The 22,525-nt window shown below is 41.2% G+C and overlaps 1 protein-coding gene across 5 annotated transcripts in view; it reads right to left on the bottom strand.

Annotated features, from left to right (window-relative positions):
* hecw1a (HECT, C2 and WW domain containing E3 ubiquitin protein ligase 1a) overlaps nucleotides 1–22,525 on the bottom strand; it is a 101,265-nt gene that overhangs the window by 22,369 nt on the left and 56,371 nt on the right. For 2 of the 5 annotated variants that reach the window (XM_087845838.1, XM_087845837.1), the window contains 8 exons: nucleotides 18,019–18,161; nucleotides 17,655–17,755; nucleotides 15,365–16,326; nucleotides 14,350–14,920; nucleotides 9,340–9,438; nucleotides 2,696–2,849; nucleotides 1,710–1,813; nucleotides 24–130 (listed from right to left, as the gene is read on the bottom strand). In XM_087845838.1, the coding sequence (XP_087701964.1) occupies nucleotides 24–130; nucleotides 1,710–1,813; nucleotides 2,696–2,849; nucleotides 9,340–9,438; nucleotides 14,350–14,920; nucleotides 15,365–16,326; nucleotides 17,655–17,755; nucleotides 18,019–18,161 (2,241 nt within the window). Of the gene's footprint in view, nucleotides 1–23; nucleotides 131–1,709; nucleotides 1,814–2,695; nucleotides 2,850–9,339; nucleotides 9,439–14,349; nucleotides 14,921–15,364; nucleotides 16,327–17,654; nucleotides 17,756–18,018; nucleotides 18,228–22,525 lie in introns of those variants that run through there. The other 3 variants (XM_087845841.1, XM_087845839.1, XM_087845840.1) reach the window with 2 other exon arrangements.

Below are 22,525 nucleotides of genomic sequence, written 5' to 3'. Positions count from 1 at the left end.
TCTTTTTGTATGTTTATACTCACATAGTTGCTGTGCAACACAGTAAAAAATTCTGGGTGTGTGATGAACTTGACAGCAGGAGACTGGAGGAGATGGCTGATCTTCTGTTGATTGACAGGAGAGGCGGGGCCTGCAAACAGGCAACAGGCCCTTTAGGAAGCTTATACAATGAAATCTTTACTATTTATTACTGTTTTAAACCCACCCATGCAGTTTGATGTACATTAAAGTGCAACTGCTACAGCTTTTTTTTCATCATTTAAGACAATCAGGTGATTTCAGCATCCCAACTATACAAGAGCGAATTATAAACCATGTTCATGTAAAATATTAGAGGGTTTACAGGAATATGATGTTAAATTGTTAGTGAGTCAGGTGGAGGCGGAGGACAAGCTGAATAGGTGGTAACACAACATGATTTTTGACTGATGTCATGTACTCTGTGCCAGTGCATACATATAGCATCACTCCACACAGGGCTTGACTGGGACAAAAAATCGGCCCGGGCATTTTGACTAGAGACCGGCCCACCAAAAATGTGACGTCAATCAGGGGTAAAACCGCAAAGGATTCTGGGAACTTGTGGCAAGCGGTACTAGCGCATGCAGGCTTTCAATTGAACTCAGTTGCACAGTGATAAAAAGAAACACAAAAAATGTCAAGAAACTGTTGTATTATTAACTGCAATAGCCGGTGTTGTGCCAAAAACTGATTGCTCGTATTTAAATTGCTATAAGTAACTTGTTGGGCTATAATATGTGAAACATATGTCAAATGCATCCCTCATGGATGACATAAAGTCATATTGAGCTACAAACAACATTAGTGTAACAAGGTAGAAGCCGCAATCAGTCTTTGGCAGTGACTTTTATATAACCTTTATTTATGCCGTTAAAAGAAAAGTCTAATTAACATTAAAAATGTCTTTTGTAAGAAGTAGTTGGACAGCAGAAATGGCTCAAATATTACAATAGTTCTGTAAAAATATTTAAAGTGGGGATAAAGGACCGGATTGGTTATAATGTAAGTACAATAACACAGAGTTGTAAAGATACTTGAAAAAACAGATAATTTTTTAATTCCATATATAGCCCCTTTGTAAACGCTGTTCACCGAAGTCTATTTACCAACATAGATATTACACATAAAAATACACGCAAACATTGGAAATCACTTTTTGGCACAACACCTGTTGCATGACAGCCACGGGAAGCCGACGGGTAAAGAGATCGGTTGTTATCGGATTACGTCGTGGAAATTGTTTAAGCCATGTTTCCGAAGTAACAAAGCCGATGGATGGCCTATAAGATTGCTAAACAAGGGGGAGGGTGCATCCGACCTCCTCGGCTGTAATTGGTCCAGCCCAGAGTCGATCATGACCAATTGGCCAATCCAACACCTTTCATTATTTATACCCTTCCAAAAAAAAAAAAAAAAATCGATCGGCCCATAAAAACAAAAAATCGCCAGCGGCCCACCGGGCAAGTGCCCGGTATGCCCGATGGCCAGTCCAGCTATGACTCCACAACATTTAAAGCACAGCTTTAGAAAACAGAACCTGCAGTAACACTTACACATAGGCAGGACCTTCACAATTACACAACATAATCCAGCACACATCAGGACACTTGTCTTTCATGCGTAATGACGGTCGTATTAAAAGGCGCAGGCCGTGTGAGTGTAAAGCATGAGAGGGCTCAGTGCTGTACCCGTCTGAGTGGAGTCAGGATCAGTTTCAGTACTGCTGCTCCGCTCAATCCTCTGACTCCCTCCACTCTCCTCTGTGGCCATAGTCCTCTGTATGTTCTGGTACCTGCATAATAAACGACAGCCAGGAATCTGAGAGCCTTTCAAAAGTACACATTTCTGTCTCATGTCACATCATATTTACTACTTCATGTTTTCGATCCCTTTTCCAGACACCAGATGTCACCCTGACTCCACATTAGTTTATCTTACTGCACAGGCTCAGACTATTGAGTGCTACCTCACCTTTCTGTTCAAACTGGTGGTTTGGCTGCAATTTGTACTTTACATAGATAGTTTCAGCTACACTATATTTCCACTTCAAATTTGTACATTATTATATTTTTATTACAAATATTTTAGATATATCGGACTAATGTACTTACAAAATAAAGAAAAACACATTTACTTCAGTCAAAAACTCTATAAACTATGTTTATAAATTATGACATGGATAAAGACTAAAAATCCAATTGATTAAGAAATGTATGTATTCTGGTCATTTTAATCTAATTACTATAAAGTACATTTCATTGAGAAGATACCAAGTGTCTCTTCTCTTCCACACTTCATTCATAATCCTTCCATGTTTTATGGAAGTAAAGCAAACATAGTTACTGGCAGGACGAAGGTCCATCAGATTCACTGATCTCTGTGCTAGCCCACACCAGCTGATCACTCAACTGATCCACTTCCCTCCCTTTTCTCTTCATACACTAACTGTGCATCTGCAAGCCTCTTTGCAACCCGTCTGGACTCCAGATCCTCCATCCATGCTAACTTAATAATGAGGCATTCTTACTGCTTGCTGCATAGCAGGCTCAGGTACCAGAGCAATACCAACGACTATAAATCGCTGCAGTTAAGAAATGTATCTTATTTTGACGGGTCTAGACAGAACTGCTGCAGTCTTACACTTGGAGTTTTCTCTGCGTGTTCCTATTCTGACCTTCTGTTGAGCTGCTCCATCTGATGCGTGGACCCTGAGCGAGGTATGCCATGGTTACATTTGGTAGCGTGGCTCGGCCTCTGCCAGGTTGTGGTCCGGTTGACATGGTCCACGTAGAAAACTCTGCCATGGCTGTCAATCCGAGCTTCCCAGTCTGTGGTGACAGAGGGCAGTTTATTACATAAAGTTATTGGCGGAAGCACAGCTCCAACGGAGTGTCCACACATGAAGCAATTCACAGTGACAGGGCGACCAGGCACCATAGAAAGCCAATGACATTCTGCGACTTCAAGCAACGGCAGGCAAAATAACTGCTGGCAAAGCAAAGAGGGCAGATCTTGAGCTGAATTTCAACACAAGCGATTGAAGTGACTGCCAGAGAGAGCAAAGGATGCTGTTGATTGACATATGATATGGTGATAAATATGTCAGAGTGTTACCTAGGCAACCAGACTGGAAATGTCTTCTAGTGACAAAATAAACAAAGAAGTAACAGAAATCCAGCTGCCGTGTTTACTTATTTTTGCAGGTTTAATTTAATAAACTACAGCTACAGTTTGAAATTTACATGCATTCATGGATGCCAAACTTTGGCTGCTAATTTTAGGGCACACTAATTTTGATAATTAGTGTGACCTGCTCTCTTTTCAAAGCTCAATAATTGAAAATTGAAAAAAGCACATTCTTAAGAATTTGTTACACAAATTCAAATTTATTTTTGATATTTTGAGATAAACACTTGTTGAAAATGAAGGTTCCAGAATGGCGTTATCAAAGCCAAGGTCATAAAATGTAATCATTAGTTAGCAACAATTACCATGCTTGTGACCATAATTGACAACAGCTGGTACCTTCTACTCTACAACAGCTAAAAGGTGTGTTTGAGGGCACTTGTAGGACTGACAAGCACACAGTAAAGTAAAACATAGCAGAAACTTTCAGAACTGCAGATTCCAAAATCATCCGAGCTAACAGGTATACAAGTTACTGGGAGGTGCAGCGACTTCAGAGAACCAAATGGTCAGAAACAACCAGGAAACCGCCATGACACAGGAACGAAACTGCCCGAACAACCAGTGTCATGGAAACAAAGATATTATTATCATTATTGATGGAGATGGTTCCGGTAAGAAACCTTACATCCAAATACAGCACACTGACAATTTGAATAAAACCTCCAGCTGACCACATAGACAAAGGAAAATCCTTCTGGAAGAACATTAAAAGTATTTCGGGGTCTTGTTCACGAGTGACTGGAGAAGGGAGCGGGAGATCGACAGACGGATTGGTGCTGCGGCTGCAGTGATGCGGACGCTGCACCGGTCTGTTGTGGTGAAGAGAGAGCTGAGTGTAAAAGCGAAGCTCTCAATTTACCGGTCGATCTACGCCCCGACAAGCTGGAGGAGGTGGCCAGAGGGAGGTCTGGGCTTCTCTGCTTAGTCTACTGACCCCACGACCCGGCCCAGATAGGCAGAAGAAGATGGATGGATGGATGGATGAGACAAATGTTGAGTGGTTTAGTTGCCAGAGGTTTGTTTGGAGGAGTAAAGGTAAGGCTTTCAATCCTAAGAAAACTGCCAGCTGGTGCAATAAATATAAAATGAATCAAACAAAAAAAATCATTCAAAGAAATAAGCCAAACCCTTGACAGCCATGCCCAAGATGAGTAAGGTGTAATGGTGTGAGGTCCTTTCTGACATGACAAATGACAGATGATGAGATGGCAAATGTCTTCAGTTTGTTATATATAAATATTAAATGCTATTTCCACACATAGTTCTAACTATATCGAAGGCAAACTTTATTAAGCACTCAGTAGTACTTTTAGGACTACAAGAAACTACTACTAGGACTATCCAACTTCTAATCCATATTACCTGAAAGATGATTCCATTAAAACCAAACACATGTAGAGAAGAGGTTCAGTTCTGAGTGAGGCTTTGGAGTAAACACCAGCTATTAGAATCAACCTGTCAATCAAAGCTGTCATAAGTCAAAGTCTTAACAACATTCAAATGAATGAGTTAAAAAAAACACAGCTTTTAGGAAGAGGAACACTCGAAATATCGATTTTGGTATTTTGTAAGAACCATGTTTATTTTTGCTTTAAAAGTGGGCATTTTAACACAGAGGTTTATGTGGACTCACTTGCCTTTGAAGCCAACCTTAAGTGGCAATTACAGAAACTGCATCTTTGGGCAGTTCTAGGTTTGCTTCATTTTTTTTTGCCCTGGAGGTTGCTGCTTGTTGTTAAATGTAGCTATCCGGTCGTTAAGTGATGACGTGACGAATCCTACTTCTGGGCCTAAAGTAGTCTGTGTTTAATATGGCTTTTGTGTTGTTAACATGTTTAATGTTTTGTATTTTCTTCTATTTAATCTCAAAAAGCTCCTAAAACAGTCAGTGATCACTGTTGACCTCCCTCGGCTTTTATTACCGCTAATCATTTATTTAAGCTCAGTTTTTAAAACCTTAGGATGTAACTACAGCCCAGCCCATGCAGCAGTATATGAATGACTAACCTCGTATTGTGGATGGATTATCTCACTTGTTCTCCTGCTGAAGTTTGGTCCTTTTACAGCATCCTGCCATGCGATTACATTTGTTCCTGACCACCGAGAATCCTCACGGTAACTTTTATCGAGTGGAAAAAAAGTTAGCTTGTTTATATTATGCTAACATAGCGGTGTTGCTAGCAGTCACATAGCACATCATTATATACCAGCTAGCCAAACTTCAGTAACCCTACAAAAGTCACTGCTGTTTAGTTTTCTGTCTTCATTTATGTTGGAAGTGATAACAGAGCTGTACGTTTTAATTTGTTTCCAAAACCCCGCAGTCAGGACATGCTATATTGTATTTAGATAGAAGCTAGCGAGCTAACTTCCTGCTAACTTCTAATTCCGTTAAATGTCATAAATTCCGTTTTCATGGATGCCTGGATGTTAAACTCAATTGTTACACCTGGTAGAGCAGAACGCTGATCATTTTATTAAAGATGAAAGACTTTAGACAGTTTTTCAACTCTCAGTAATGCCATAGTATATATTATATTTGCTTTTATACTTTTATGACTGTTTGTCTAAATTTTATCTACCATGTTTGCTATATATACATTTTTCTTATGTTTTTTATGGTATGTTTACGTGCTACTGCAAGGTGACCTTGAGGGTCTGAAAGGCGCCTATAAATAAAATGTATTATTATTATTATTATTATTATTATTATTATAGTGATATATGGACCTGCAGCGGAGTTTAGGCCCAGACACGGCTAGTGACGTCAGACTTAACGACCGGATAGACAGCAGTATCAGTCTTGTAGTGCCACATCCGGGATTTGTTTAGCCCTTTAATAGCGATAATGTGAACGTGTCGGACTAGTACCACTGCAGCTTTCCTCAGCTCTGTCTAACTGCTTTGGGAGTAGGAGGAAGATGGAGAATGCTCCCAAAGGACTAAAAACCCCTGTGTTGTTTTTCATGACTGCTCTGCCTGTCCACGCGCACAAACACTCTTGAGCAGCCTTTATTAGCTGTCCTGACTGTGTTTAGGGAATTAGTATCTCTAATCTAGTTTAACAGTCTTGTTCTATTCTGGGCTCTAGGTGGTCTGGATCAGATTTTCGTGATCTAATAATGTCACTCACCTGTTCTCTTCAAAAGAAAAGATATATTATAAACATAGTAGGGGAGACCGGGGATAGTTGTAACGTGGGTCAGTTGTAACACTTCCAATTTCTCCAATCAGGGCTAAGTTTCAAATGATGTGACTCATCCTGTGCATGCCCAATTCAGTTCTGCTATCACATGTGAAAAATCAACACATTTTGTCAAACACAGACAATTTAACACGAAAAAAAGTAATTTGTATGCCAAAAAGTAAGTTTTTCTACTTTATTTCAATTTCTAATAGCATTATCTGCTTTGTAGTTAAACTCATCAAACTTAAATTATGTTATTTGTATGCCTATGGGGATATATTCTGTGTAGGTCTTTAGTGCTAATGTTTTAGCCGTTGGCTGTAATGTTAGCTAGTTCATGGCTATAGGAGTCCGGGTCAGTTGTAACAGCAACAGTCTGGGTTAGTTGTAACAATAATGCAGATGTTACAACTTACCACACTATTACTTTAACTTATATTAAACAAGTTGGGGCAACGACATCAGCAGAGAGAGGTTCACTGGTCGCATTTGTATATGCGGTTAATGCCATTGGCAACACAATTCCTCCACTGTTTGTGTTCCCACACATACATTATGCATACCACTGTGTCAGAGATGGACCAGTAGGAAGTACTGGTAGTGGAAATAAATCAGGATGGGTGCAAGAAACAGATTTCCTCATCTTTCTGAAGCACTTTGCAAACCACACCAAGGAAAGCCATGAAAAAAAGTAATGGAATTGCGATGCTGGTGAACAACTACATTTTTTCAGCTTCATTGTTATGTTCAAAATTGGTGCAAGAGTTGTAGGTTATAATGCCCACTGAGCCAATGAGGCCAAACTCAAGGAAGACCAACCAAAACCAACTGAAATATTCAGTTGCAGAAAATTCCATAATTTGTCTTTTTTGGGGGGGTTGGCATATGTTCAAAAGCTAGATTTCTGCATTCTGTCACACACACACACACATAACTACGTAAATGGCTCTAAGTGCATTCATGTGTTGAATAAACAAGATTACATGTTAATGTTTTGTTAGTACCCTTATTTCATTGTGTTACATTTCACCCCAGGATATGTTACAACCCACATCACTCAGGACCTGTCATGGTCCTGCCACATCAACACCCAGGTTAAGAAAGCCCGTCAGCGTCTCTTCTTCCTCAGAAGACTTAGAGACTTCCATCTGCCACTGAAGGTGCTCAAGAACTTTTACTGCTGCACCATCGAGAGCGTCCTGACGGCAAACATCTGCACCTGGTTTGGGAACAGCACCAAGCAGGACAGACGAGATCTGCAAAGAGTGGTGCGCTCAGCCGAACGCATCATTCAATCAGAGCTCCCTGACCTGCTGTCCATCTACACCAAGCGGTGCAAGTCCAAAGCCAGGAAGATTATGATGGACCTCTCCCATCCCAACAATGGACTCTTCTCACTGTTGAGGTCTGGGAAGCGCTTCCGCTCCCTTAAGGCCAAAACAGAGAGAATGAGGAGGAGCTTCTTCCCCCAGGCTATTCGGGCCCTGAACCAGGTGTAGGACTGTAGGACTGTACTCTCCCACACACATCACTATAAGACTGGACTCTCACACACATCACATCACCACACGCACCACCACACATTTCCTATAATTTCCTATAATTTCCTATAATTTATAATCTTTATAATCTCTCTCTGCTGTTTGCACATTTTTATTTATTTTTATTTTTATTTTTACTGTAAATTCCTAAGTTAATTTGTAAATTTTGTAGTAATTGTAAATACTGTAAATCTTTTTTCTGTCATTTAATGGTCGGGCATTGCGCAGCTACAAGCATTTCACCCCCATGTCATACTGTGTATGGTTGTGTGTGTGTGTGACAAATAAAATTTGAATTTGAAATTTGAAATTTGAACTAACCCAGACTATGGGGTTAATTGTAACATTTCACTCTTTGTGTTTGAGGCCATACCATGCAATGGGTAATTGTGCTGCAGAGACAATAGCTGCACTATTTAATAGCCGAGACATGTAAATACTTTGCATTACATTTTGAATCCACTACCTTAAAAGAGCTCCAATTTACAGACAGAAATGTCAAAAATGTTACAACTATCCCCGGTCTCCCCTACTTGACTGTATGTGTTGTAAGACCACTACATCCAGCCTGTCTGCAGAAAGCTTCTTGAATCCACATACTAAACATCAAGAAGGAATTAATATTGAAACTAGAGTGTGGCTTTTATGAATTACAAAATAAAATACTTTTAACTCATGGTCATGTCTGATTTTCAAAGATAAAAGATTCTGTGAGCTCTGTGAGCAGTGCACAGATGAGCAGGACGTCATGACAACTGATTGGAAGTCAACTGTGGTCCAAAAAGAGTCCACAGCACTGGAAAAACCAGTGGCGCAAATTGCAAATTTGACATTATTATAGTCCTCAGGAAAACATTCCCAAACAATCCTTATTACTAATTACTCAGTTCACTCCATATTTACATGCTGCTTCTTTCTGGCTTGTAGGGATATTTATCAGACCAAGCAGAATGGATAGATGAATGAAACAAAAAAGTTTTGTAATGCTGTAAGCACAAAAACATTAGAATTGGAAAAAACTCAGCAGCAGTTTCTCTTTTACAAATACAGTACTTTTACAGTACTGTGTGAGAAAAATGGTGCTTGCAGGGGAAACAGTGATTGGGGACTCTCAGTGATGATGTAACAGCTCGGTTGAGTTTAGGCTTTCTGACAGCCTATCAGTATAGGCCAGCGAGCCATCCAACAATCTTACTCAGAGTAAATCTCCAACCATGTACCATGAAGCAGAGAGCAGTATGAAGCTGTATGTTCAAAGCTCGATGAGACAATGATAAGAAACACAGAGGAGAAGGAATGTATTTGGAAAGCAAATAAATGTGGCGGCATGCACACACAGCACAAACACTCAGAGTGTTAGCATGAGACTCCAGAGTAAGACTGGGAGCTGTGGGTTCTTACTTGGAGGTAAGGCTTGGTCAGTGGCAGCAGGAAAATGGTTTAGGTCATGGCTGGGTCGCAGGACTGGAAGATGGCCAACAGGAGGGGAGAAGCTTGAGCCTACAGGACATTAGAGAAACAGCACGGGGTGAATCACCATAGGGCCAAGGATATTCTGTACCAACTATAAGACTGGGAATAAACTGCACTTTGCCCACATAGATGTGGAATCCCCATGTGTTGTTAGTTAGATATGTGAACACTGAGGCTGTAGACAGACATGCCCAATGTTTCATATATAGATGTCATAGAGTTAATGACATGTAATGTTAGCATATATTTGGCTAATGCTACTGTAACTGTTTATCAAATCAATAAGGTTAAAGATACCAATGTGTCAGTTTACCAATGAAAGGTTAAAAAAGAATATTTATTCTCAACAATTTTAAGAACAAATTCATTTTGTTTTTGAATCAGAACATTTCCTGTTGTTAAATTTGAGAACCTGATACTTTTCTTTATCTTGCTAGTTTTACATTAGCTTAATATACAGTTGGGGTCATAAAGGTGCTTATACCGATGAGCATGAATGTCATGTTAATTTTGGGTTTTAATAATAGGAAGGTGAAATGACTGTACAGCATAGGTCTTTAGCAACTCAAGAATTGGGTGTAAATAAATCTGTACAAGTTGCATCTCAAAACAAGCTCCTGGCATAATTCTCACTGGATATTTGACCATTCGTCTTGGCAGAATTGACACTGTTTATTTAAATTGGTTTCTTGCCTGGCATGAACTGAGCACAAATTTTCAAATGTTATGAGTATTGGTCAGTAAATGCTGTCAAATAAATACTTTTGCTGGCAAAGAGAAACTAACAACTGTAGTCTGTCACTAAGGAGATCTAGGAGGTCTAGTTAAAAGACACTTTAGAACCTGCAGCCACACTTATTAAAAGATTTGAGTGTATCTACATATTTGAGCCTTTGTGTTAACCATTGGCCTTGTGTGGACTGAAGAAAATCCTAAATAAATGTAAACTTTTACACCCAATTTTTCTTTTTTTAAGTGATTAAAGGTGTATGCTATACAGTCATTACACCCTAGAAAAAGTTTTTAGAGTATCTAAAAAATGAAAATATTTCTTGGAACATTTTTCATGCCCTGCAGACACATAAACAAATCATGCCCATCTGCCAACCACATTCCTTTAATCTCTTTTTGAACTACTCTACCACCAGCACCAATAACAAGAGCTAGAAGTTAGTCTTTCTGCTAATTGCCCCACCAACAATAAACGCTGTCTCCATTTACATATATATATAGTTACTGTTTCTTGCAGACTGTTTTGAAATAGTCTCTAACAGCTTTTCCATCAGCTAGTTAAATGGTAAAATGGTGAGTGAGTGGTCTGGATGAAGGAAAATGTGTGTTAATGTGAAGTGCAAACAGACATAGCATGCTTTGAGATGGGATTGTGATAGGATTAGCTGGAGTCAGCCTGAGTGAAATGTAATCCATAAAATGCTATCACATTAATGAGCAAGCTTTCCTTCCACTGAAAAAGAAACATTTATCACCTAGGCAGAAGCACTGATGCAGCACACTGGCTGTACATACATTGCAAAAGACAGAAACATCACTGTTGTGGTAGGACTGTGACGGAAGGCCATAATATGCATCACTGTGTGTAACTCGTTAATTGAGATTTGCCGCATTAATGCATTTATGGTGTCAACGTCACTTTAACGAGATTAACGCTGACAGCACTAATATATATACATTAAAAAAGAGGTGAGATGTTTTAAGGCTTCAGTGCTTGGGCTTTAGGGTGGAGATGGCCAATGTCTATCATTACCTCTTGTAACATATAGTTGGAAGGCAAAGCTGGTCCGATCACCTTTGCCATAAAGGTTCTCATAGGCTGAGATTAGAGAAAGCTCCAGTTACAGGCTATAAGGTTTCTATAGTGGAAAAGCAGATTTTAATAGCGAAGCTAGTCTAAAGTTGCAAAAGCACACAAGTTAAAGTAAACCAGGACAATCCGAAACAACATTCTGGCAACTTCAATTAATGAGTAATCAAATCGAGCAGTTCAATAAAGACAGAGGTCTGGCATTTCTTCCTGCTGATGTTCATGCTGGTAGATGGCAGTAAAGTTTTAATCATGGAAATTCACCACAGAGGTGACTAGCATTACAGAAGTGAGTGAGCACATATAAAGTAATGTTTATAACTGCTTCAAAAATCTCAACAAATACCACAAAACACAAACTTTTTGTGCAGTTTGGAACACAATATGCTTGGGAGTTAAAGGTACAGAGGCTGGATTTCCCAGAAGTTAAAGTGTGCCAGTAATCAGTGATCAGATGTAAGAGAGAGAGAACGAAATGTTCAAAGTTAAGGACTGGCATAGTTAAAATTGTTTTTCAAATCTTTAAAAATATGAAAAAACAAATTTAAGTAATTTAATTTTGTGTTATTGAAAGGTTAAATGAGAATACATGACAGTTTAATGTAGTTTATTGCCAGTTAAAAGTATTAGTTTGAAGTGTGGTAATAAAGTTAACAGTAATGTACTACAATGGACTTGTCAAAGCAGCCTGTGGTGTTTATGGTCAATGTTTAATCAAGGGTAGCAGGCTGATCTGTTTGCTTAAATGTTATAGAATTTAGTTAAACCCACAAAGACCAGTAAACCTAAGACCAGCAGCAGCACAGTTCAGCTTATCCCCATATGTAAGGAGCTTACAATGCAGATTTTATTTTATGTCTTATTTCAGTTGTTGTTTTCCCCCCATTCTGTACTGCTACACTGGATATTAGTGTTCTTGCAGTGTTCCTCTCCATCACATCCAGTTTCAAAATATCAACATGGCCTTACAATAACATGGCATCACAAACCACCAGGGGATACTACAGTGGCGACTTCAATCTTTTATATGGTCCAATGGTTCAATGACCCAACAATCCATGATGGGGACCTTGCAGGTAAAACTAACATTGGGCTAAACCACAGAGGATTCCCTCGCAGGAATCCAAAAGGGTAAAACTGCTGTGGGAGCCACATGGGCTAGCCTACAAGGGGTCCACATGGTTTTTGAAGCTGGACTGCCTCCAATTGGGGCCAAAACGGGATACCTGTGGGTTTGCTTTGCCCACGCAGCCCCACAGTTCACCCACAGATAGCTGCTGTGGATGCGCAGGGGCATGATTGTTGTGGATGTGGTTATTCTAAAAGTGTGATAGAAAGTAAGAGCCTGTGAATGACACATGGTTCATTTACTCACCTGCCTGTCCTTTTCCAAAGAGTTACCAAGGACAACTGTCCAGATGGTTTGGGGTAACAAACCATCTGTTATAACAGGTAAGCAGTCCAACACACACCCAGAAGGCCAACACAAACTCCAACAACTTGGTCCAAGAATAAATGGCAAATGGACTTCTGTTTAAATATTGCTTGTCTGCCCATTTTAAGCACTCAAATCACAAATACTACATGCCTCATTCATCCAGTCACACACACAATGAATGCTCTATCCTAAGCTGCCCGACACCTTGGCATGCAGACCGAAGGAGCTAGGGATCAAACCTTAAGATTAGCTAGTTACAGTCACTCTAATAGAGGCAACCGAGGAAACTCCACTCTCGTCACAGCACTACTCATTCACTTTCTGCTAAGTTTCCATCATGCTAGCGGAGGCTGAACACCCACACACAATCTTCCCATACATGTTTTTGTAGATCATTCACACAAACTCGACACAGCACCCACACTTGACAGAAATTCAGATCTGGATGGAGAAACTATGGTTTCATCAAGCTCTGAAAATTGCATAAATAACCAATTACTGGTCCAAGTCTTAAAAACCCAAACACACTTAAAGGTTTCCCATAATCACACAACCAAATTAAATATCAGAGAAGTGATAAAAGCAGATTCAAGCCAAGAGCATTCAAAGCCAAAATGGTTGGGGAAAAAACAATCTTTGTGTGCAAGAATATAATCGTAACAAGCAGAAAGAAGAAAACTATACAGCTATCAAACTCTGCAGAGGGTTTACATTAAAAGGAAGTCTTACAGGGTTCTGCAAAACAGTGTGTGTATCCAGCTTTCACTCTCTACAGGCAACATCATGCAAAAAATACACATATACAAAAATGTCCAACGTAGTAAAAGTCAGTTTATACTTAAATAAATACGTTTACAGCTTATACTTAAATAATTTGTCACTTGAGAATTTTCCTTTCTGAGAAAGTAAAGTGAGGGTCATTAACAAGCAGAACCTGAATCTTCCAGAAGGTAAACAGAAGCATTCTGTGAAAACCTGCTAGATACAAAGTTACATTAAATTGGCTAAAACGAATATTAATAGGAACATGTATTCATTTGGGCTTCACTTGAACATTGAGGCACCCCTCCATGATAAACAACTCCCCCCAATGACAGCTATGACCCCCAGAAGAAAAATGCTTCATGAACATGACACGGCTGAACCTAAGCTGCTGAGCTGACTGAACCTCTGCACACGAGCCTGAGACAATCCACAGAGACCCATCTCAACACTCACAGATCTCAAATGATTCTCTCCATCATTCCACACTTAACAGGACATCCCCTGGATAACCACTTCCCCATATGTCAGAGCATTTTTGGAGCCATGGGAGGGACCAACACACCAGTGTTAGAACAGCTAAAAGTCATCGTACTGACTAAAGAAGGAGAAGAAACATAAAAAACATCCAGTTGAGTGTCTTGGAAATTAATTGTTGTGGGTTCAATTTCATTCTAGAAATGGCCAAACAACAAAAAAGAAAGTCAATTTTCTCCTCATGCCAGACAATGAGACAAGAAAGCTTTAGAGAAGCATGAGCTAGCGTATTTGTCTCTATAAGAATAGGCCAACATAGTAGGCATTGGGGGAAAAGCTTCACTTTATATATGGCCGGTAAGGTAACTTCCTGCGAAGCTGAATGTGTTCTAGTCTAATTTGAAAGCTGGAGCTGAGAGTTATTCTGAGACAATCTCACCGATGCTGTTCTGATCACTGGGCCCCGCCACAGCTGGATCCCCCTGCTCTCCGCTCCTGGTCTCCTTCCATCTGCCCGTCCTCCTCTCGGCCCCGCCTTGCTCTTGTCCGTCAGGGCCGTGATTGCCATCAGGTACTGACTCAAAGGCGCTCTCCTCATCTTCCTCTTCCTGGGAGGAGAACACAGTGCTGCTGGAGAGCCGGTTACTCTCCACCGAAGACAGGCGGGTGTGGCTGCAAAACCGCCCCCTCCCCTCATAGCCGGAGTTGCTGTAGCATGACGTGCTGTAACAGGAGGTGCTGTAGCACGAGGTGCTGTAGCAGGAGGTGTCGCAAAACTCGCACTCGCTTTCACCTGGAGCTCTGTGGGCGCTGCCGCCAGCCCTCCTTCCTCCTCCATTGCTGGAATCCCCCTCCTCGCTTTCTGGACAGGAAGGAGAGATCCTCCTGACTGCTGTGTGGCCTCCTCCAAATCCTTCACCTTCCAGAAGTTGATTCAGCTCAGAGAGGCGCTCAATGGAGAGGCTGCGGGGCAGCGAGCGCCGACAGCAGGGGCCCGGACACCCCAGAACCTGCACGAGTTTAAAGACACAGATCTTTTATTACTAATCAGCAGAGGTGAATCAGAGTGAATGAGTGGGTTAGCCCTTCAGTATGTCACAGTGCAGAATGAGAACAGGATTTATGCTGCCACAGCTTTCTCAAATAAATCTGCTCATGCATCGTGTGAGCAATCCCAGCACATCAGCTGATCTGCTACCGGGCAATTCCCTGTCTCATAAACAGCACGCTATTCAAATTCAGTTTGAACAATTTCATTTGGATCGTTTTGGTTTATAGCTAACACACCTCGGAAACTAAACCAAAGAGACAGTATGAGCACAGACGAGAAAAGCTAGCTTACATGCTATATATGCTAAACAGGTGTACTGCAACACTTCTTGGGGAAACTCCAGCTGAAGAAGCTCCACTGCATACACACAGCAAGTGTCTAACCAGCCCATTACTGCCCCTACCTGAGAGGGTGACTGTGATGTATCCTCTTCTTCATCATCCTCCTGCCCCTCCTGCTCTTTGGAGGTTTTATGCGTTGGTGATGTGGTGTTTGTCTCCAGAGTGCTGTCTGTATTCACTCCTTCCCCACTTTGCTCTTCCTCCTGGCTGGGCGGTCTGTGCTGGGCCGAGGGAAGACTGTGAAGGAGGTGGTGAATCCGGATGTAGTGGGATCGTGGCGTCTCAGGCTCGCCACAGGCCGAGGCAATCACCGTCTCCAGCTCTGACACCGGGAGGGAGCAGGGGCGGGTTTTACGGCGTGAATGAGCATTGGAGTTGTAGTTCGACAAGAGAGACTGGCAGGAGCAGGGGGCGCAGCTTCTTTCCCCTCCCTCTCCAACCTCCTGCGGGGTCCCTTCAGCTGGGCCTACAGGAGCCTCCTGGGGTGCAGTGTTTTCCTCGGGGGGAGCCTCCACAGCAGTGGCCTCATCGAGAGTCATTTCTGCTACGGCACAGTCAGAGTGTGGCTCTGACTGTGCTTCATCCACAGCCTCTCTTCCTTCTGCTGTAACCTCCTCCTCGGCTTGGGCTGCAGTCTCCTCTCCCTGCTCCACCTCTCCTTTCTCCTGTTGCCCCTCCTCTCCTCCCTCCTGCTGCTGCTCAGCAGATTCTCCCTCTGCCTGCTCCACCTGAGGCTCAGGAGTCAAGGGTTCCTCTCTCACCGTGGTCTCCTCTTCCACACTTCCTTGCTCCTCCTGTGGCGTCGCTTCACCCTGCTCCTTCTCAGCGGGTTGGACCTCCTTGGGTGCGGAGGCTGCTTCAGGTAAAGTCTCAGGGTCAGGAGGAGCATCCAAGGGAAGATCAGGCATGTCAGGGCCCACACTCAGTGTGTCATCATCGGGAGCGTCAGCAGCATGGTTGACATCTGCTGCGTGTCCACCCTCAGGACAGGCCGCCTCTATGACTAAGGAAACCTCCTCATCGTCTAAGAAAGAAAGGTACACGCTTTCATCACTGTTTCATAAGTTTCATTTTCAAGTTGCTGCCTTCAAACTGAGCTTTGTCTTCAGTTCAGTGCAGTGACTTAAGTGAAATCACTAATTTTTCAGAGAAATACTGGGTGTGTGGCCCTCTAATACAGAGCAAAGATTTACCTGCTAATTAGAGACTAAACTTTGAGCTGCTGGTGCCTTTTGCAGTATTTGTTACTGAATCATCTGACAAATAGCATGACAGACTGTGCAGTACAGCTCCCGCACGAACAGTGTGCAACTGCTCAGGTGAATGAAAATCTAGTATTTGTTATTTAGCACTAATTAGCAGATGTGTGTCTGTGTGATTCAAGCATATGGTGTGTGGATGTCCATGGATGCAGTATGTTACAGAGCCCCGCAGGGGACATGGGAGAAAAAAAATTAAGACGGACTTTTGCAAGATCTCGCAAAACTAACTCAGGATCTCGCAAAACTTTTGCGAGGTCTCGCAAAACTTTTGCGAGACCTCGCAAAGTTTTAGCCGCATTCTTCGGACGCTGGCTTGAAGCCGACCGGGAGGTCGAGGCACTATGTGCCGGGAAAGCGGTGTTCCTCCCGGCTGTAGTAGGTCTCGAGCTAACGGGAAGAATGCGGCTAAAACTTTTGCGAGCTCTCGCAAAAGTTTTGCGAGATCCCGAGTTTGTTTTGCGAGATCTTGCAAAAGTCCGTCTTAATTTTTTTTCTCCCATGTCCCCTGCGGGGCTCCGTAGTATGTTAACCAAGCTTGCTATCATTAACTTTAATTTAGCACTCAACCTTCTCCAAATGTAGTGTACTCAATACTCAATTTTGCTCTACAAGGGCCTGATATCCACTTATGAGGACATTATACTGCTACTGTTCTATCGAACTGTTTTAAACAAATATCCTCATCTGGTAATTGTTTGTTTTTATATTCATCAGGACCCAATCAGCCCAAATATCAAAGAGAAATTAAAAATGCATGTCTGTAACTGAAGGGTCACCACACATAGTGCAACAGTTGCTATAGTGCGGTTAAACCATCATTTAGTCGGCCAACAACCGCCTGAGTGGAACATTTGATGGATGTTACTTTAACATTAACCGCCGGTATAAGTTCCATTTGAAGGCAGCAACTGGGTACAATGGTTGTGCCATTACATTAGTAGCAGTTTGAAATCTTATATTATAAAATGTATTATAGAGAGAAAATAAATCTCGCAGCATATCCAAGTCCTTTTCAGTCTCTTACATAATCTACAGCTGCTCATTCAAGGTAAACTGTCCATACTACTACATAGCATTAAGCCTGGTGTACCTGGGTGAATGGAGGAGGTCAGCTCAAAGCGGAACTGCAGCTGGCCACAGACATGATCTGTAGGCAACCTGCGACCTAAGGAATAACTTACTACTCGATCCCTGGGGACAACACAGAGACAGACGACAGTTAGAAAGGGTATGTAAATGAGAGAGAAGGGAGAAAGAAGTAAAAATAACATAGTAGCTAAAATCAGACTGTTACATGGCTTTTAAAGCAGCTACAACCACCCACATCATTTACCTCACGGACAGCCTGTGTGGGCCAGTTTATGTAGGAGAACTTTTACAGATTGAACCCCTGAGCTGATGACAGTCATGCTGCATTTATTTAAACAGGGAAAATCCTCATAAATGTGTTTTACCCGATGGCATGTTTTTCCAGCAGTCTCTGGACCGGGACCGAGAGCTTCCCCAGGAAACGCTTGATGATTGGTCTGCTCTTGGCAAACTTGTCCTTCACCTCAATCTCCAGGACATCAGTGGGTAGGGACACAAAGTTAAACCTCTGGAGAAACAACAGAGGACAGAGCAATTTCTTGTTGGATGTGTGATATGTAACACAGGCAATCATTTACAGCATCCAGTGTTTAAAGCACTAACAGGCAACGTGAATTACTATAAAACCTAAAAAAAAGGGAAAAAAAGCAGGCAAAAAACTTGATCATCCAAATTTGGCATACAAGAATATATTACTAAATGAGATGCCAGAAATGTCCATATTCTGTAGACTGACTTGGGTCTGAGTGTTGAATCTAAACCGGCTTAAATGTGCCAATTCTTGAATTCTTTGCTCGCACTTACTCAAACTGCCCTAATCCATACACCTAAAACCAACACAGATCTGGCAACCCTTGAACAGACCAGACCAGAGTCAGTGCCAGCACATCAATCCTCATGACTCACCAAGAAAACTGTGAAAACATGTTGGTTTGAGGCACGAGGCAAAGTCAAGTAAATGCCTGCAGAATGAAGGGAGCAGAACACCAACAACCGTATACATATTTACACCAACGTATATCATTTATGCATGTGACACAACAGCAACAACTTCATTATTTATTCATAAAATACAATGTGCGTTCTGCCACATTTCACACAGGTGAGACTTATTCAAACTAAAATCACTTTTTGCATTTGTAATTAAATATTATAGTTATTGGAATTAAGCAATACAATCATCGTTATGGTTCCACAACTACTATACTAAGAAACTATGATTACACTTTGATATTGTTAGAATAAACTAATGAATGAAATGAACTAACGGTGGTATTAAAGTGTTTCTACTTGTATGTTATTTTAAGTTCTCCCCAGGTTACTAAAAACGACTTATCTCAAATGAATGCTGCAGACGTGATTGTTCAAATTTCTGCAAATATGTGGGAGGGTTGGGCAATGGGTTAAGGATGTCATGTACTATACTCAGCTGGAAAAGATCCGCTACACTGTAAAGGGTTCAGTTCGGAGGTTTTATGACACATGGCAACCTTTTCTTACTTTGAAAGATTAAGTCCGGATACTATCGCTTAATGTGCGTGTGAGTGTTTTTTTTCCCTTGCTGTTGTTCATTTATTTTATTATTTACTTTGTATCTGTAATTTTATTTTCTTTTATCTCTTCTTTCCTCTTGGCTGGGTTTTAGTTACACTGTTCTGGATGGGTGGGGGGGGAGGGGGGCACGACTGTTTGTTAATATTGCCGTAATTGTTGTTGGAAGCAATTCTTTGTTCAATAAAAAGACCTTGATCAAAAAGAAAAAAATATGTGGGAGGATTAAAGTGCTCCCTCTTCAGCAGATAATCATTGAAAGAAACTCTGCACATACAGTAAGGCTCAGGAATCACAACCATGTAAACGTCCTGGATTAAAACATTTCCCGGTAGCTTAGCATGCCTAATTTGGGGTTTATTTTTCTTCCTCTGTGTTATTTGTACTTTATTTATTTGATAGAATCCAATTCCCTGTCTCCCATCTTTCTCTTTTGGGGTTCTGATGACCGTCCAAGCTTCTTATACAGTTCTTCAGAGCTTGGAACCGTCCAAATCCTCCAAAGCTTTTTATTCACTCTTACCAAGATAGATTTTAGAGGGAAATACTGATTGCAGCTTAAAGCTCTTTGAGACAAGCTTCAGAATTTCTGGCACCAAAAACGTTAAATGCTTAAATTAGTACTGGCACAAACCTGTTAGTTGGTTTTTATCAAAAAACAAAACAACAACAACAACAACAAACCCATGATGGGACTTCCCTTCTGCATTTATACATTTTATTCAAATGTCAATACAAAGACCTCTTTTCCTTGTCTCTGTCTTCACCTGCTTGTTGTTGTAAGTCCTGTCTTATGTCCGCGTCTTCATTTAAAGTTAACACTCCTTGAAATTATTATTGTGGGGAAGTAATGGGCATCAACAGGCGCATTAAAACCACCAGCCTAACATTGTCCTGAGGTTTTGCCCTGTTGGGGAATGCACATAGGACCTCTGGGTGATCACAGTGGTGTCTGGCACTGGGGCTTCATTTGGATGCTGTGGAATGGGGCATCCGTGGATCAGCCTTGATCTGATGATATACTTCATCAGGATCTGGGTGTTTTGAAGATGAGGCAGATGATCTTTGTTGAGTCCCTCAAGCAATTCATAAGCAGTTATTGCAGTGTGGAAAGTGCATTGTGTACCTAGGGCCTGTCATTGCATAGAGAATGGTCTTAGTCTAATACTAAGGAATTAGGGCTGGGCCATATCATACTGTTCACAGTAATACAGTATAATGTTGGGCATGGCGGCGACGCAGAATGAGAAGAGAGAAAGTGGATCGTTGAATGAAACAGATGAACCTGAACTGGTTTGTAAAAATGCTGCAACTTCAGTGGTGTGGAACTGGTTTAGCTTTCGTCCGTCAGATACACAACAAAGCTCTATTTTTGGTAGAGCATGCTAGCGGGCCGTCGTTATTACCGTGTTGTTTGGAAAATACGGCACACTTAAAATCAATCCTTTGATTTTTCTGAAAGTCGACAGTGCCCCTTATAATCCCGTGTGCCTTATGTATGAACTCTGGTTGTGTTTACTGACCTCAAAAGGATTTCATGTATCGGGGCTCAAAAATCTGTCAGATGTTTTAGTGCGACTTTGCTAAGCTGCGAAGCCGCACCGCTTGATGGATTGTCGGAGCATTACTGCTATCGTAGTCTGGAGCCTCGCGGAGTGATACGTACTGTGCTTCAACATAATATTACCGTATTGTGTGTGCATAACCTCTTTTTAAGTTTTGTGGATATTATACTTGGTTATGCTGAGGATATGTCGGCCAGTTTCCACTGGAAATGCCTTTTGGATAAACTGTCAGCAAGGAATTTGCATTTGCACTGTTAAACTTTTATATAACTTTAATGGAGATAAAAAACAGCTGCTTGCTTAAGTGAAAATACATTGATGGTTTTTTTTGGGGGGGGGGGGTTGCACTAATAAAGTTGTGGAGTTGTAAAGTATTTTGTCTCGTGTCAATTATATCGTTGCAAATTTTCAAATGTATATCGTGATAAATATTTTTGGTCATATCGCCCTGCTCTAGTAGGAACCAAGGATTCCCAATAAAAACCTGCATTATGACGAGGTAATCAGTGTTCTTTACCTCATCTGTTAGTGGTCTTAATGTTTTAGCTGATATATGTTGCTCTACATTTTGTGTTTGGTGCTTCAGACAGTATTCGGACTAACTTCAGCCTCCTCATTCTTTAAAGCAGCTGAGGCTCTGATGCAAGGAGCTCCAAAAACCCCCTTTTTTGGGTGTAATCGGCTTGTTTGAAGCCTTTATTCTGAGAGTATTTCTAATGTTTACTTCATGATGGTCATGATGAAGTATAAAGAAACTGCAGCTAACTCTTTATATACTAGTGAGTAGAAACATTTTGTCTTTAAGATGCTTTTGGCCTTGCTCACGCCAGAATAACAACTCTGACTCTTTGAAGCGTGGAGTCAGGCATCAGTGCATTAGCAGCACTTCTGTTCTGGAAGCTGAGACGTGCAGCCATCATGGAACCCATTTGTTCCAGTACTTCTCCACTGATGGTCTCAACTGTCTTTATACAGCAGCTATGAGCTAATCAACATTTTCTTCATCTGTAAGTGGTCGAAATGTTTCTTCTTTAGTGTCAGATTAGTCTACAAACTCATTAATATGATGCTTAAAATTGAATTCCTAAGACTTCACTAATGCCTAATTTCCTATACAATAGATGCCCACATGAATAATTCCTGTGAAAACCTTGTAGAACAGGTCTTTCTGCAACCATACTACTAATACGAAGGAGCCTGCTGCAGTGAGGGACTTCTGAATTAGGAAAACCTTCGTTTTTGCCAACAGCCCAATTCCATAGGTTCTTAATGTCAGTCTAAAGTATGGATTGCCCTGAAGCCGCCTCATCAAAGGTATCAGAACATCAAAAGAAGATTCTGGTGATATACACAACAACTAAACCTGTCATTAAAAGCACCTTTCTTTTCTAAATTAAAGTTAAAGACTCCTTCTGTAACATAGAAGCAGTAACATCACGATATTTCTTTGGATTCTGAAACGTTTGTGCTTAAGTAAGACCAGCACTGGCTTTAGTAATTATTTTAGCATTTCTGTCCCTACAGGTAATATTTCGACAAAATGTAACCCCAAGGTTAACTATCCTTAGCTATGTGTACTTTTCTGAGGGATCATTTAAATGTGACAGACGTGCAGGTTTTTAATTTAAAGGTCTTAACAAAAGTACAGCATGAAATATTTAGGAAATAAGCTCTTTTTATACATATTTGGAGATTTTCAGAGGCTCAGAGGTTACAGACAATTGACTAACAAGTAGTTTCATAACCAGCTGTTCTA

The sequence above is a fragment of the Neolamprologus brichardi genome, chromosome 9 (genome assembly GCF_056152115.1).
Source record: "Neolamprologus brichardi isolate AB-2024 chromosome 9, ASM5615211v1, whole genome shotgun sequence".
NCBI classification, from domain to species: domain Eukaryota; kingdom Metazoa; phylum Chordata; class Actinopteri; order Cichliformes; family Cichlidae; genus Neolamprologus; species Neolamprologus brichardi.
This window is presented reverse-complemented; position numbering and strand designations above follow the sequence as displayed.